Raw genomic sequence first — 16,405 nt, forward strand, 5'->3', positions numbered from 1 at the left:
CTTCATGCAGTTTGCCCTGTTGGCTGCTGAGGCACAATTCTGGCTCATGCCGTGCCTGCTTCCACCAGCACCCCCAGGTCTCTTTCTGCTGAGCTCTTCCACAGTCATCCATCTCCCAGTCTGTACCTGTGTCAGGCATTTCTGTGTCCTTCTAGGGACTCAGCAGCACTTTCCAGTTCAATATCAGCCCTAGAATAAAGTCCCTTGGAGATGTAGCCACATGAAGTTCTGTTTACCTTTTGAGCTCTGATGTTCAGCCAGTCATCATTCAGAACTGCACAAACCCGTTTATCTCAAAATTGGACAGTATATTTCAGAAGTGTCGAAGAGAATCAGTGTCAGAGAATCGGTGTCAAAAGACTTAGTAAAATCCAGAAAGATTATAACCACCACCTTCCCTTCAGCCCCCAAGTAAGTGACCTTGTTGCAGAAAGAGATGAAATTACTAAGGACTTACCCTTGATTATCACACATTGACTATGCTTGACAACAGGTTTTTTTTTTGTCAAATGTTTTTCAGTATCCACCAGAAAAATCTTCTCCATTTCTTTTCCAGGGACTGCACAAGACAAACAGGTCTGCAGTTTCTTAGACAATTTCTCATGCACATTTTGTAGCTGGCTATAATGTCGGCTAGCTTCAGTATCCAGGGACCTCCCTCAAATCCCACAGCTTGTAGTAAATTGTCGAGAGGAGTACAACTAAAATGCCTGCTAATTCCTTCAGCATCCTGGGATATATCTCATTAAGTCCAATGCATATACAAATATTGAGCTCTTGCAACTGTTCCTTTACAGTTTTGGTTACCACAAACTGAAATTCATTGTCCCCCAAGTCATGCTCCTGCACTTCAGGACACCTAAAGATCTATCATTAATATTAAAAACTGAGGTTAAAAAAAAAACATTAAAAGCCTCACTATTTTTCTCTCTCTTACTGTTAGGTGAGTATCTGCATCAAGTATCAGTGCAATGTTTTCCTTTGACCTCCTCTTTCTGTTGACATATTTGAAAAAGCCTTTTTTATTGTCTGACACAACAGTGGCCATTGTCGCCTCAAGCTGGGGTTTGGCTTTTCTTGTTTCCTTCCTTCAGATGGGAATGGTGGCTCTGTACTCTCCCTTTGAATCCTGACCTTGCCTCCAGATGTCATAAATTTTCTTTCTCTGCTTTAGTTCCAAGCGGAGCTTCCTGTTCATCCAGTCTGGTCTTCTGTCCTCCTTGATTTGCAACACAATGGAACTGCCTGCTTTTGGGCTTTAAAAAGGTAGTTTTGAAGAAGTGAGCAGCTCTCACGGACCCCTAAACCTTCTAGAGCAGATTCCAAAGGGATGTTGCAAACTGACCTCCTTAGAAACTCCCATTACCCTTGCTACCCTAGATGGTATTATACAATCCTGTGGCGTAACCTCTGTTCATAATGATTTCTCCTTCCCCGGTGATCCTACTCTCTCAAACAGTTTCACTAGGTTACAGGCCCAGAAATATTTCCCCTATCAAGATAGGTAAGTCCCATCAGGCCACATCAAACCCCTCATTTTAAAGGCTCTATCATGGCTACAAAACCGAAAATTCTGGTGGAGTCACCAGCCACCAGAGCTAGACATAGCATAGGACAACTGAGGAAAACACAATCTGTGCTACTGAGTCCTTTAGCTGTCTCCACAGAGCTGCAAAATCTCTTCTAAGTGACCTCAGGCTTCCTCTTGCTACATTATTGGTAAACACTTGAAAGAGGAGTAGGCAGTTCTCCAAAGACTGCATTACATCCAAAAGTTTATTAGAAACATATCTGATTTGAGTCTCATGGAGTAAGCAACCTTCTCTGTGAAGAAGGTGTGGTCTACAGATAGGAACCTTCATTCCCTTCAAGAGGGACAAGAGTCAACTTTCTTCACGATAGCTGGTATGGTGATGTGTTTTGCACTTCGGATGGAAATGAAGTTGATTACACACCAATGTTTTAGTTGATGCTGAGCAGCGCTTACACTGATTCTTTTGTGCTTGTCATGTTGTTCTGCTAGTGTGAAGGCTGGGGATGCACAGGAAGCTGAGAAGGGACACAGTCAGATCAACTGACCAAACCTGCCCAAATAAATATTGCATACCATATGATGTTACGCTCAGCAATAGGTATGGGGCACCTAGCTGCAGATGTTGCTCAGATTAAGCACTGGTGACCTAGGAGTGAGCAACTCTGTGTGTTTATTTATTTATTTTTTTGCTTGCTTGTTTTAATTTCTTTAATTATTATTATTTATTATTATTAATCTATCCTTTACTCAGCTTTCAAGTACTTGCACTTTTACCTTTTCAAATCCTCTCCCCATCACACTTGAGTGAGTGAAGGGCTGTGTGTTGCTTAGCTGCCTGCCAAGTTCAATCACAACATCCATGCTAATCGTGAGTTAGCAGGACCTACAAATTCTGCTTGTCTGTCTTGTTAGCAAAAGTGGAAATGCACAGAGGACAGTCAGGACATAAAAGTTAACTGTGTCTGACCAAATACACCTGGATTTTTATACTTGCGTGTTTTTGCACAAGAATCTGCCAAATCCTTCTCTAGTAAAGCTATACTTTGAGAGTTACTGGACAAACAAGTAAGAGACTAAAAAATTGCAGGCAAACACCAGATATTTCAAACATTTTAAATAAGAACAGTGCCACTACCCTAAGAAATTATTCTATACTTATTTCTCAAGATAAAAGCAGGGTATAGACTACATGCATTATTGACCTAGTCACCGAACTGGACTTCGTCCTTTCTGTATAGGTGTGAAAGACCCCCTACTCCACATTAGTATTAGTATTAGTCTTTCCCTAAGTTTAGTGGACAACTTGAACTGTAAAATTAGCTTTTATTATTCTACTGTATTTTAATGAGTTTTGTTATCATTTTTGGGACTGTGTTGACAAACACAGAGTAACTCCATCAGCCTCATATAACTTCATGTTTAAAACACATTTTATTTTCATTGGATTTCATACGATTATTTAATATTATCACACAAAAATGTATGTATTTGAATGATGAAATATTAAGTAGATGACTGAAAAATTACTCAGGTTTTTTTTTTTGTTTGTTTGGATCTACACAATTCTCAGTGTCATTAGAAGAAAATCTGCTTTCAGATATACATGGCTATAACAAAGATATTTTAATAAGGTGTAATTTTCCAGCGGATTTCATTGAGAATATATTTATTTTCTAATTTTTTGTCAAAGTCAACTTTAGCTGCAGCTCAACAATTAATGTACGTATTCACTTTCTAAGTATTCTTATCATTCCTTTTGGAGTTGACTTATTGCTGATCAGTTGCATATGTCAATTGTTCTTTTTATAAAAACCAAACATCTGCTTTCAATTTTATTTTTGTATCTAAAGTTTTATGTAAGCATTAACCAATTCATTGGAAATTGAGTTCACATATAAATGTGGACTAACAAAGCTGCTACAGACTTACATTTTCATTAATCTTTCTGTTACGGGCTTACTGGGAAAGCTGAGAAAACCACAACACAACTCGTAAAAAAATATTTTTTCATCAGAAGTATTCAATGTAATTAATTGTAAATCCTCACCTCTGTTCCTGTGCAAGCAATCCAGATTTTGGCACTGGGACATATACCACATATACCACATACACCCCATACACCTTACAATCCCCAAACCCATAACTCTGCAAATTATGTCAATGACAGTGTAGCTCTGAAAATTTTTCTGTCTGCAAATGATCATGAGATTTTACCAGGGACAAGTGAATGTGAAACATGTAGATATCGGAATGGAGACTGGCGCACTAAAATAAGCAACTTTGAATGCAAATTGCCAGCTTCCTTACAGGTACTTTGTTGCTTATGAGTGGTAAACATTTGTGAATATATTTGTTTTCCTATGTTCTAAGATCAGTGAAAATCTACAGCAGTTATATTAAATATACTTCATATCTATTGAAATGATAATCTATGGGCAAGAATATTTAATTGCTGTTTAGAGAATGAAACAGGTAGGACTTGCTTTGTACCTTGCAAAATAGTTTTTGTTTCTGCTCTATTGCTGCATTTTTCACAGGATCAAGTAGAACAGCGATACTAGATAAAAATAAGGAAATGATTAAGTTCTTTCAGAAGAGTTCATAAAATTTTTTTAAAAGACTTAACATGTGGAAAGAATGGAAGATTTATGACTGGTCTAGATGTTGACTATTTAATCCCCACTTCTGAGAAAGTTAAGAATGGGTAAGGCATATGCCTCTGAGAACATTCTAGCTACATTCAAATCTTTTGAGGGCCTTTTAAGTGAGACATTTATTCAAATGTTTGTCTTCAAATATTTGTACAGTTCTGCTATCCCTACCCAAGAAGTCAACTATCTTTAGTGTGCTTCCTTGCAATCAGCAGGGCTAGGCTGTCAAAGAAAGTCAAGAAGAGAAAATGAATCTTTATTAAGTATTATTTAATTTCTTTGGTAAATGACCATAAATGACCATTCTAGTTTAGATTAGACACATTAAGGAATCTGGTTTCATGATGAAACAGGGATCAACCCAAATGCCCCTGCATGTTTTGTAATGGCTCAGTGGATCCCAAGAACAGCTGGCTATCTTTTCTTGAAGTTGTGTGGTAAGGTTCCTAATTTCTATGTAGATTGTTTCTATCCTATATAACATTGACTTACATAAATCAGTGGTGTGGTTCAAATGTGTGGCCCCTCGCTATTGAATCTGATTTGGGTTAGTCTTCATTTCTATTGCTTTTAAATATCTACTACTGTACATGTAGAAAAATTTGATGTTTTCTCTATGGACATCCAAATGCCATTATTACTCTGATAACAAGATGACTGAAGTCTTATCATGATTTGTTTTTCCGAATTTATTTGAATGAATGAGTGACCTTAATCTAATGAAATTTCATAGTGTAGCCTTTAGCATTTTTCATCGGATTCACATACCAGCAATTTAGTTTTTATGTCCCTGTAGGATGATCATTCTACATCCTTTCTCTTCCTCAGCTCCACAGAAATTCAAAGCCAGAAATATATTTTTCACACTGAGAACCAAATGCAGCAAGAGTCAAAACCTGGCTTACACAGCTAATTTTGGAAAAAAAATCCTAGCGCTACTAGTAAGAGCAAGAGTGAGCCTCCATCTCTTCTGCTTGAGAAGTCTGAGTTGTCGGCTGCAAGGCAACTTTGTAAGATCAATAACAAACATTCTCAAATTTTGATAGTGCAGAAAAAACATTTCTCCTGAAACTTCACAGAAGTGTTACACATTCTTCCTGCTCATCATATCTAGGAATCTGTACATCACTGCTTCACAGGAAGCTCAAGTTGTTATGTTTTTTTGTTGATGAGACATCTTTTCCCTAGTCTGGGTCCTATCTGGACGATGCTAAATTCAGTAAGGGCTCTTGTAGCTCATTATCTCATTAAAATGCTCATTGACAAAAATACGTAGAGCTGGATCTGATATATTAGAGATAAAAGCATCTTGAGGCATCTGCTTTCCTCTTTCCTTCCAATCTCCTTCCAATTTCCTGTCCTAATTATTGTGACACTATAAAGACTCCTGCATAACAGAAAATTATAAACATTTTCTTAATTTAGAAACAGTTCTTATTTAATTCTAAGTTATGCATATCAATACATGTCACTATTACTATAACTATTCTTTTCTAAGGTTTCTGTCAAAATTAAAAGCTTTCCTAATAGGAAAAAAAGAAGGAAAAACTTAAGCACACCATCAGTTTAAAAGTAAATTACAATGACACAGTAAACAAATATTAGGTTTGCTGTCCATATACTTACTTGTGACCCATCTCGTGGGCAATGGTAAAAGCAAGATTCAGACCATTGTCCTCTGCAATAATACATTTTCGTTTTTCACTGCACATTCCACTCAGATATGCTATACCTAGGAAACATAATCACCATATTCAATTATTTTAATTATTAATAAACATCTATATTAAGGCATTACCACCTGAAACAGGTCTGAAATCTCACTGTGGTCAGAGCAATCAAATTATATATATAGGTAATTGAAAAACATATAGCTTTTTTTTGAGTTACAACAGCTGATGATAGCACAAAAATAAATAAAATGTATAAAAGAAATCACAAACAGCAGGATTAGCTGACAGTAATATAACCTGATCGTATAGACTGCAATGTGCAGAAAATGTTTTGTTCACAAGCATTACTTTAATAAGATGTGATAGAAAACAAGTATGGATATTGATGTGTAAAACAGTAAGACAAAAACATGAACTGGTATTTTCTCTAACAGATTATGAAGTAAAGATGCAAAACACAGAACACCACACCTAAATTATCACTGTTAAGTACCAACATAATGTAGTATGTTCATTTAAAACTTTAGAACAATCAGATGCCAAAGAACTAGTAAATTCCATACAACCTTAAAGTTTATATATTTATTTATTGTACTATCTAACATTTAAGTTTTCAAGAAGTAGAAGTCTAAAACATAGTATTTTGAATATATGTTCTATTTCTAAAAACTACAGACTATAATTCTAAAAGCTTGAGCAATATGAATCTTAATTTGTGTAATATGTAATGGTCATTTTTCTCAGGCCATAAATACATTTAGTGGGAATTCACTGTCATCTTTCATTGCTTGAAGTTTCAGGGAAAAGAATCAAAATCGTGTTTCAAGTGTTTGGCCTGTTTCCTGGGAACATCCTTGCGATGGAATGGTGCCTTTAGGATTAACGTGTTGCTGGATGTTTGTACATACAAGTCAAGCTTGACATGTTTGACAGTGTTTGAAATTTAGTCATAATTAGTATTCTAAGTTAATAAAAGTCATTCTTCTTACAATCCAAATAATTAAATTAATCAGTATTTAAACAAAGCCCTTCATCCACAACATGAAACTCGAGTAGTGACTCCAACACAAATCTTGCAGTGCTGTTCTCAGTAGAGCTAACTAGAAGTTTTTGGACAAAGTGCTCCTGTGACAAAAGTGCTGTTGAGGTTTGGCCAAAACAATCACAAATTAGCTTTGAATGCAGCAGAATATTTTAGCTTTTATCATATCTATCCAAAGAAAGTAGAAAAAATGAAGTAGGGGTAAAAGAAATTTCGGCTGCAAAAAATGGCAAAACATGATAAAAAAAAATAATAATAATAAATTCTTCCAGAGATGTCTCATGCTAAGTATAGATATCATTTATATTATATCTACTGAAAGTAAAAGAAGTAGTAACACTCTAATTTGTAATGCAATATTTTGAGTGCTGTGCTCCAGCAGCTGAAACAAAAACAAGAAATAATTCCAAGACCATCTTGGGCCTCATAGCCACACAATTTTGTTTTCTTTCAAGTTTTAATTAGCAAACAGAAAAAGAACTGTTTTTAATGTTACAGCTCTAAGTAGTAGAGATGATAACAACATCTGAAGAAGCATATAGCAGGGCTCTAACTTTAGCCAACACCAATTAACTTAAAATTTTCTAAAATAAAATTGTAAAATTACTATCCATAAAGAAAATCCAGTGCTTGATATTAAAGAGTTGTAACCATTCTTGTTACTACAATGCATTCTGTTGAGAAACACATTTCTCACTGTTTCTCAGTTATACTCAGCTGGATAAAACTTATTTGTTGGAATATGAGGTTATTCAAAAGTAATGCCTCCTATTTTATAATGTTGGCCCACAACATCAGAGTTGGATGATAGTGGTGTGGCAGTAGAGGCTGAACTTTCTCACCAATATCCCATTACATTTTGATGCTGTGTGACAGACGGCAGCAGAGGGACACTGACAATTTGGCATCTGACATGAAAGTCTGGATAAAGCAAACGTGTCACTGAATTCCTCCATGTGGAAAAAATGGCACCCACTGACATTCATTGACATTTGCTGAACATTTATGGAGAACAAACACTGGATGTGCGTGCAGTGAGGTGCTAGGTGGTGCATTTCAGCAGTGGCGACAGCAATAGTGGTTCACTTCCTTCTGTGCAGAATTTACTAGCACAGAATGCAGGCTTTTGTTCATCACTGGTGAAAACTCGGATATAATAGTGGTGACTACTTTGAATATTTTTTTTGTGCTAAGAATTTGCTCTATTAATCAGTGTTATTGTGCTCTTTGTATCTGTTGTATTTTCCATGGCAATAATAACAAAGCATTGCTTTCAGAGCACCTTATATATATGTGAAGAGGATTCCCAAATAAAAATCTGTTTGATGCTCACTAGTTTCTTACAGGGAAAAGAAGTCCCCTACTGTTTTTTCGGCCTCCTAAAAGGGACAGTCCAAGAATATTATCTGTATCTTCCCATACAGCAACATGTACTCTCGCTTGCTATCCACTGCCTTGCCTGTCCTAGAAGCAGAATTTATTCTCAAATAAAAATGTACATTGCAATAGTGTGTTCTAATAAGCATTTTCAACAACACCAAATATATATAACCAAGACAGTTTGCATATGTGACGATCTTTGAAGGAAATTGATTACACTCGATCCTTTTAGATGCAACGTATGAAACAGAAGACCTGCATTTCATTTAGATTGAATTAGATTTTAGATCCTAGAAATTTCCAAAAACATCAAGTGCAATGCGTGTTTTACGACTTTGCCATTCTAAGAGACATCAATTTTATACACAAAAGCCAGATCAAACAGTAGCTACTAGATATAAATCAGTGAAATTGTAACTGTGATTTGGTTTCATGTCTTGTTGCTGGTTAACAATTGCAAGTGCAGAAGAGAAAGAAACTGACTTCAGTAAGTAGCTGATCTTGTTTATTTGTCTCTAGGTAAAAGAAAGAATTTCTTTAAATATATGAATGGTCACTGTAGCTTCCTGTGGCTTATTAACACAGCTGGAAATGCTCCAAGGTTAAATACACAAGGAAAAAAAAAAAAAAGAAGAAGAAAGAAAGAACAATTGCTCCTTTGTCAAGATTAAGGTACTCTCAGTGAACTCCAAAGGCTCAGCACAGTTTCAAATTAAAACATTTAATATTCAGAAGGCATTGGCTAAAAAGCCAACATCATCTCACTCACAATTTAAGGAAAGAAACTGTTGTCTACCCATTAAGAAAGCTGTGCTCTGCAGTAGAAAAAAGTACTGCATGGAGACAAACCACATATAAAATATCAGTTACCTCAGTGTAAGTAATTCTGTATTTATTTATCATGATAATTCAGAATATATAGAATATCTATTAAGAAAATAAGCTTTGCAGTTGTGCCCTAGAAGAACTACATGACTGACTGTTTTCTTTTCAAATGTGTGAAGATGCGAATAAAACAAATGTTGCTTCAAAGAACTACCACACAAATCACATTACTAAGTACCTAAACAAATTCATCGACTTCATGTACTTGTTCATGGATTGGTGTCTGTAGCAGAAATTCATTACCTATAGAAAAGCTTACTGTTAGTGTTACCCAAAGGAATTAAAGTTCCGCAGTAAAAAAAAACTTAATCAGTTTAAGAAATATGCAGACAAATACAAACATTGCTCTTTCTTAGAGCAGTCATACAGCATGCAAACATGACTTAAATATGTCCACATTTGTAGTGATTCATTTTTAAAGGCAAGAGAATTATTATTATTTCCATCTGTAAATTGATTCAGTGAATTCAGTATACTAAATGTCTAAAAATTTCATATTTCTTATCGATATATCCTTCATTCTAAACTTCCTTGGTTTCACAGCACATTCAAGTCGCTTGTTTCTTGCTGTTGGATACATGCTCCTTTCAAGTCCCTTTCCGCATAATTGCTCAAAATAACACTGATCTTAAATTCTGTTGAATGAGAAAGATAGCCTTCTATGTACTACCAGTTAACCCACTGATATCATCTCATGCTACTTTACAGCTCTTCTGTTTTGGAAACTGTACTTTTCTGCCCATCAAATTTCTTTGTTTTCTCCAAATTTTAAGTCATTAACAATTCATTAAAAATATAGAACAAAGCTCACATAAAAATTTCTCTGAATTCAGGGAAGAACGATAGGGAATCATCCCTTCATCCTTTCTTTTACTGATCGAGTTCAGATTCTACCTGAATTTCCAGTCTATATAGATTCAAAGTTTTGTAAAATACAAATACATACACTGTTTCCAACTTTTGAAAATACAAGCTGAAAGCACTGAAAAAGAATGTATTTGTATAGCACAATATATTTTTAAAAAGTTGTATTTCAATTTGAAAGCCTTTTATACAGAATGTGTATGTAGTATTCTGAGGAATTTAGAGATAGTATGTCCCTTGCCATGATAGCTATCCACCAGTGAAAGCTGTCATATTTGACCAAGATGAAATCGAATAGATTCCTTCATCTTCTTCATTGTCACCTTGGTAAAATAATGTAGATAATACAGAGGGACCTGTCCAGGTCCCTCTGTAGTGCCTTTCTCCTCTCTGGCAGATCAACACTCCCTCCCAGCTTGGTGTCGTCTGCAAACTTACTGAGGGTGCACTCAATCCCCTCACCAAGATCATTAGTAAAGATGTTAAACGGAAGTGGCCCAAGTACCAAGCCTTGGGGGACATCACTCATTATTGGCTGCCAACTAGATTTAACTCCATTGACCACAACTCTTTGGGCCGGCCATCCATCCAGCATTTCACTCAGCAGAGTGTATGCATCCAAACTGTGGGCAGCCAGTTTCTCCACAAGCATGTTGTGGGGGACAGTGTCAAAGGCCTTACTGAAGTCCAGGTAGACCACATCAATAGCCTTACCTTCATCCACTAAGCAGGTCACCTTGTCATAGAACAAGATCAGGTTTGTCAAACAGTATCTACCATTCATAAATATAAGCGAATAATACCAGTGCTATAATACCAGTGGACAAAACGAGGACAAGTGGTGTCATTTACCTGGACTTTTGCAAGGTTTTCAACATGGTCTTGCACTACAATCTTTAAATTGGATAAATATGGATTCAAAGGGTCAACTATTCAGTGGATAAGGAATTTGTTGGGAAGTCTGCAGCCAGAAGGTTATAGTAAACAGCTTTATGTCAAGGTGGAGGCCATTGAGGAGTGGTGCTCTGAGCAGTCTGTCCTGAGACCAGTACTTTTTAATGTCAGTTACACAGATAATGGGATTGAGTACACTCTTAGCAAGTTTGCTGATGATTCTAAGCTGCGTTTTGCAAACGGGATCCCATTCAGAGGGACCTTGACAAACCTAATGAGGTTCAAAAAGGCTGAGTGAAAGGTGTTGCATTTGTATCAGGACAATCCCAGGTATGAGTAAAGTCTGGGAGAAGAACTGTGTGAAAACAGCCCAGCAGAGAAGTATTCAGGAGTCCTGATAGAGGAAAAATTTGATGAGCCAGCAGTGTGTGCTTGCAGCCCAGAAGGCCAATAGTATCCTGGGCTGCACCAAAAAAGGAGTGAACAGCAAGATGACAGAGATGATTGTCCCTCTCTCTTCTGCCCTTGTGAGACCACATCTGAGTCCAGGTCTGGGGTCCCCAACATAGGAAAGATGTGGCTTATCAAGAGGGTTCAGAGGAGAACCGCCAGGGTGATCATAGGGCTGGAGCAGTTCACCTATGAGTACAGAATGAGAAAGCTTGGCTTGCTCAGTCTGGAGAAGGTCCTGAGGAGATCTCATTATGGCCTTCCTGTATTTAAAGGAAGCTTACAAACAGGAGGGAAACTAACTTTTTATATGAGTAGATACAGATAAAACAAGGGAGAATGGTTTTAAAGTAACAGAGATTTAGATTAGATGTTGGGGGAACTTTTTCACTGAAAGAGTGGTGAGGTGCTGGAAGAGGATGACCAGTGAAGTTGTAGATGCCTCATCCCTGAAGACATTCAAGGCCAGGCTTAACAGAGCCCTGGGCAGCCTGATCTAGTGCTTGATGAAGCTATTGGCAATTGTGCCCATGGCACGGGGTTTGGAAATAGACTGTCTTTGAAATCACTTCCAATTGAAGCCATTCTATGATTCTTTCCTTGTAAGAGAGGTTCTCCAACCTTCATCATCTTCATGGCCTTTCTCTGGACCTTCTTCTGGCTTTCCTCATCCCATCTCTGCACATCCAGATGGCATACTTGTATTCTTCCCTGGCTACACATCCCTGCTACCTCTGACTACACTCTTCTTTCTTTTTCCTTAGGCTAACCAGTAAGTCTTTGCTCAGCCATGGCAGTTTTCTGCCTCCTTTATTTGATTTTTTATCCTAGGGAATTGAGAGCTCTCATGCTACCAGAAAGATGTCCTTAGAGTGCTGCCAGGACTGTTTCATTTCTCTCTTTCTTGGGACTGTTTCCCAGGAGAACTCAACCAGTAATTCCTTAGACAAGCCAAAGTTTGTCTTCTGAAGTTCAGGGTACTAACTCTGCTCTTTGCCAGGCCCATACTCATGATCATGAACTCAACCAGGGCTTGGACACTACAGCCCAGACTGCCTCCAATCTTAAATTCCTTAATGATCTCCTCTTCAGACTGGTGAGCACCAGTAACACTTCACCTCTTTGATTTGTTGTTGTGACCTGGGTGTTGATTTGTCCAACACCCAGACCAGGAATTTATCCTAAGCAGACTCCAAGATTCTCCTAGATTGTTTGCAGCCCACCATGTTGCTTTTCCAGCTGATATATGGGTGGTTGAAATTTCCATCATGATGAGAACCTGTGAACATGCTGCCTCTTGAAGCAAGAAGACTTCATTAACAGTCCTCCTCTCCTTGATAAAGTGGCCAGTGGTAGACCTTGACCACCATGTCCATTAATGATCTGGTCCCTAATTTTAAACCTCAAGCTCTCAAACTGGTCATAGCTGTTTCTCAGAAGGAACTCTTCACAACCTACCCACTTCTTAACATACAAGAAAACTCCTTCACCCCTTCTGCCCTGACTTCTACAAAACTTGTCACCTTCAGTCATAGTATTCCCATTGTGTGATTCATCCCACCATGTTCCCATGATAGCAATTCTGTTTCTAACTGCATCATCTCCTCCTACTTATTTCCCATGCTGCATGCATTGGTGTAGAGACACCTGGGCTATCAACCACAGTTTCTTTACAGAGGAGTCCTCCCAGATTCTTCTGGAATGAAGCTGATGTTTTTTCCCGCTGCTTCCTAAAGTGACAATGTGCTCTTCACTGAGCAGTACATCCCGTTCCCTCATGAAATCTAGTTTAATGCTTTGGCTACCAGCCCAGACAGCCTGCTGCCCAGAACACTCTTACTACTCCTGTCTCTTAAAGGTGTGTTCAAGATCACAGTACCCAAAACCCTGAGCATGAAATTGTCTATACATGCATTCATTTAAGTGATTTGTTCTCTTGCCTAAGTACCAGTCTCCAACCTGGAGGCTGGAGGAAAATGCGGCCTGCGCTCCTGCTTCGTTCAACATCTTCTCTAGTGACTTGAAGTCTTTTTTAATATTTTGTAATTTCTTTGTTGCAGCCTCCTGTGATCCAGCTTGAAAGATCAGAAGTGGAATGTAGATTTTTAGCTTTATCACATCTGGTAGCCTCTTCCTGATGTCCTGAGTTTGGGCTTCAGAAGGCAGCAATCCACTCTAGATAGATTATCCAGTTGGCAAATGGGTGCCACAGTGCCCCTCAACACAAAGTCCTCAATTACAAAGACCCTTTGTCTTTTTTTGGCAACCCTGGATCTGACGCAAGTCCTTCATTGGATCATCTGAACATGGTTGTCTCTACCTTGTTTTGTACCCTTATCCACACCCTCTTCTCTTTCCATCTGAAGAGCTTTGTACCTCTTTGTTGGTTAGAGACACTTTAGGAGCAAGGAGGAAGCTCCTCCTTCTGCTCTTAGCAGAGATGAGGGCCCGTTCGCCCACATCCCGAATGTTTTTGCCATTTGTCTTCTCAAGGTTGGAAGCTTGCTTAACTTTTTCCTCTTGAAATCTGAGGAATCTGAATATATAGGAGTCCACAGGAATTGATGCCGTGCATCCCAGGGTGTTGATGGAGGTGTGAAGGTGGTGGAACTACAAAGCCACTTTCCACTACATTTGAGAAGTCATGGCAGTAATGTCAAGTCTCTAGTGACTGGAGAAAAAAAAAAAAAAAAGGGGTATCATAGGTATTTTTTACCCTTTTAAGAAGAGTAAAAATTAAGACCCTGGAAACCATAGCTCTACTTCAGCCCCCAGCAAGATCATGAAGCAAATCCTGCTAGAAGCCATGTTCAAACATATGGAGGCCAACTGAGTGATTACAGACAGCCAACACAGCTTTGCCAAGGGCAAATCATGCCAAACACATCTAATGGCCTGCAATGATAGTGATTACATTAGGGGATAAGGGAAGGAAACAACAATTCTCTACAAACCTTTTTACGCAGTGCCCCTTAATATTCTTATGTCTGAACTGAAAAGATATGGATTCAGCAGATCTGTACAAGTTGGATAAGAAATCAGATGGACAGCCACATCCAAAGGTTATAGTGAATGGCCCAGTTGGTTTCAAAAGAAAACCAACCATAAGAGGCATCTATTAAGGTTCTGCATGAGAGCCAGTATTATTCAGGACCTTCATTAATTGTACAGATGATGGACAGGAATGCAAGTTTTAGACACCAAGCTGAGTGCCTAGTGTAGAGAGACCTGGACAGGCTGAAAATACAGGCCCAAGTGAGCCTCATGAAGTACAACAAGCACAAGTGGAAGGTACTCCACGTGGGTCAGAGCAATTCCCAGTATTAGTACAGACTGGACATCAGTTTGATTTAGAGCAGCACTGCAGAGAAGGATTTGAGGACACTGGTAAAAGTGAGCCAACAGTGCACTCTTGCAGCCCAGAAAGCAATTTGTAGCCTGTGCTGCACAAAATATTTACCAGTAGGTTAAAGGTAGTGACTGTCTCACTCTCTTACATCTTCATGAGATCCCACCTGCAGTACTGTGTCTGTCTCTGAGGATAAGAAAGATATTGACTTATTAGAGTAAGTCCAGAGGAGAGTCATGAAAGCAATCCAAGGACCAGAGCTCCTCTCCTATGAAGAGGGGCCGAAAGAACTGGGTTTGTTTAGCCAAGAGAAGAGATGCTTACTGGGAGATCGTACCATAGCTTTTCAGTATTTGAAAGGTTCTTATAGGATACACAGTGAAAAACTGTTTACCAAAGGCTGTAGTGAGAGGACTAGGGATAATGGTTTCAAACTGAAAGAGGCTAGATTTAGGTTAGGTACTACACATTTTTTATAACAATGGTGGCTAGGCACCAGTGCAGGTCGCCCAAAAAGGCTGTGGATGTCCCATCCTTAGAAGCGTTCGTGTAAATGGATGAGGATTTGGGCAGTCTGACCTAGGCTAGGGTGCAAGCTGGCTGGATTGATTACCAGAGCTTTGAACTAGATTCGATGGGGTAAGAGAGTGGAGTTCCTTATGACAGGGTGTGGCATGGCAATGCTGCTTTTTTAGTAAAACTGTGGAGAAAAGCCTCTCAGTTGCCCAGCTGAATCCTCTGAGGATTCCTCAAGGAAGATAATACTGCCAGTAGCCCAGCTTAAACCTTCTTTCATTCCTCTAGAGATACCTGCACCCCCTGCTTCTCTGAAGTGACTGTATACCAACGCACACAGCATGGGAAATAAACAGGAAGAACTAGAGATTTATGTGTGGTCACAGGGCCATGATCTCACTGTGATCACAGAGACATTGTGGAACAACTCATATGGCTGGAACGCTGTCAGATGGCTATGTCCTCTTTAGGAAAGACAGGTTGGGAAGGCAAGGCGGTAGAGCTGCTCTTTATGTGAGAGAGCAACTAGAATGTTCCACCTGGAGGGGAATGATGAACAAGTGGAGAGCTTTTGGCTAAGAATTAAGGGGCAAAATAACATCAGTGAAACTTTTGTGGGTGTGTACTACAGGCCATCTGATCAGGAAAAGGAAGTGGATGAGGCCTTCTACAAACAGCTGGAAGTAGCCTCATGATCCCTGGCATTCATTCTCATGGGGAACTTCGACCATCCTAATGTTTGTTGAATAAGCAACAGAGCCAGGTGCACAAGGTCCACTCAATTCCTGCAATGTGTTGATAACTTTCTGACACTGGTGGTTAAGGAGCTGACAAGGAAAGGTGTGCTACCTGGCCTTGTTTTTACTAACAAGGAAGGACTGGTCACAGATGTGATGACTGGGGGAAGCTTGGGATATAGATCACAAGATGGTGGAGTTCAAGATCCTGTGTGGAAGAAGTAAAGCAGTAACTAGAATTACTGCCCTGGACTTCAGGAGAGTCAACTCTTTCGAAGACTTCACTGGATGCATCCCATGAGCTGAAGTGTTAGAAAGTAAGGTGGCCCATGAGAGCTGATTGGTGCTCAAACATCACTTTTTCTAATCTCAAGATAGGCGCATCTGTACGAGTCAGAAATTGGGGAACGGTGGGAAGAGGCCTGCATGG

General features: G+C 38.8%; 1 protein-coding gene across 1 annotated transcript in view; it reads right to left on the minus strand.

Annotated features, from left to right (window-relative positions):
- CHSY3 (chondroitin sulfate synthase 3) overlaps positions 1 to 10,681 on the minus strand; it is a 170,956-nt gene extending 160,275 nt beyond the window's left edge. The window contains exons 1-2 of the mRNA XM_019610565.2: positions 10,468 to 10,681; positions 5,812 to 5,917 (exon numbers count right to left, since the gene is read on the minus strand). Coding sequence (XP_019466110.2) covers positions 5,812 to 5,917; positions 10,468 to 10,681 — 320 coding nt within the window. The remainder of the gene's footprint in view (positions 1 to 5,811; positions 5,918 to 10,467) is intronic.
- Positions 10,682 to 16,405: the final 5,724 nt, after the last annotated feature.

The sequence above is a fragment of the Meleagris gallopavo genome, chromosome Z (genome assembly GCF_000146605.3).
Source record: "Meleagris gallopavo isolate NT-WF06-2002-E0010 breed Aviagen turkey brand Nicholas breeding stock chromosome Z, Turkey_5.1, whole genome shotgun sequence".
Classification (NCBI taxonomy): Eukaryota; Metazoa; Chordata; class Aves; order Galliformes; family Phasianidae; genus Meleagris; species Meleagris gallopavo.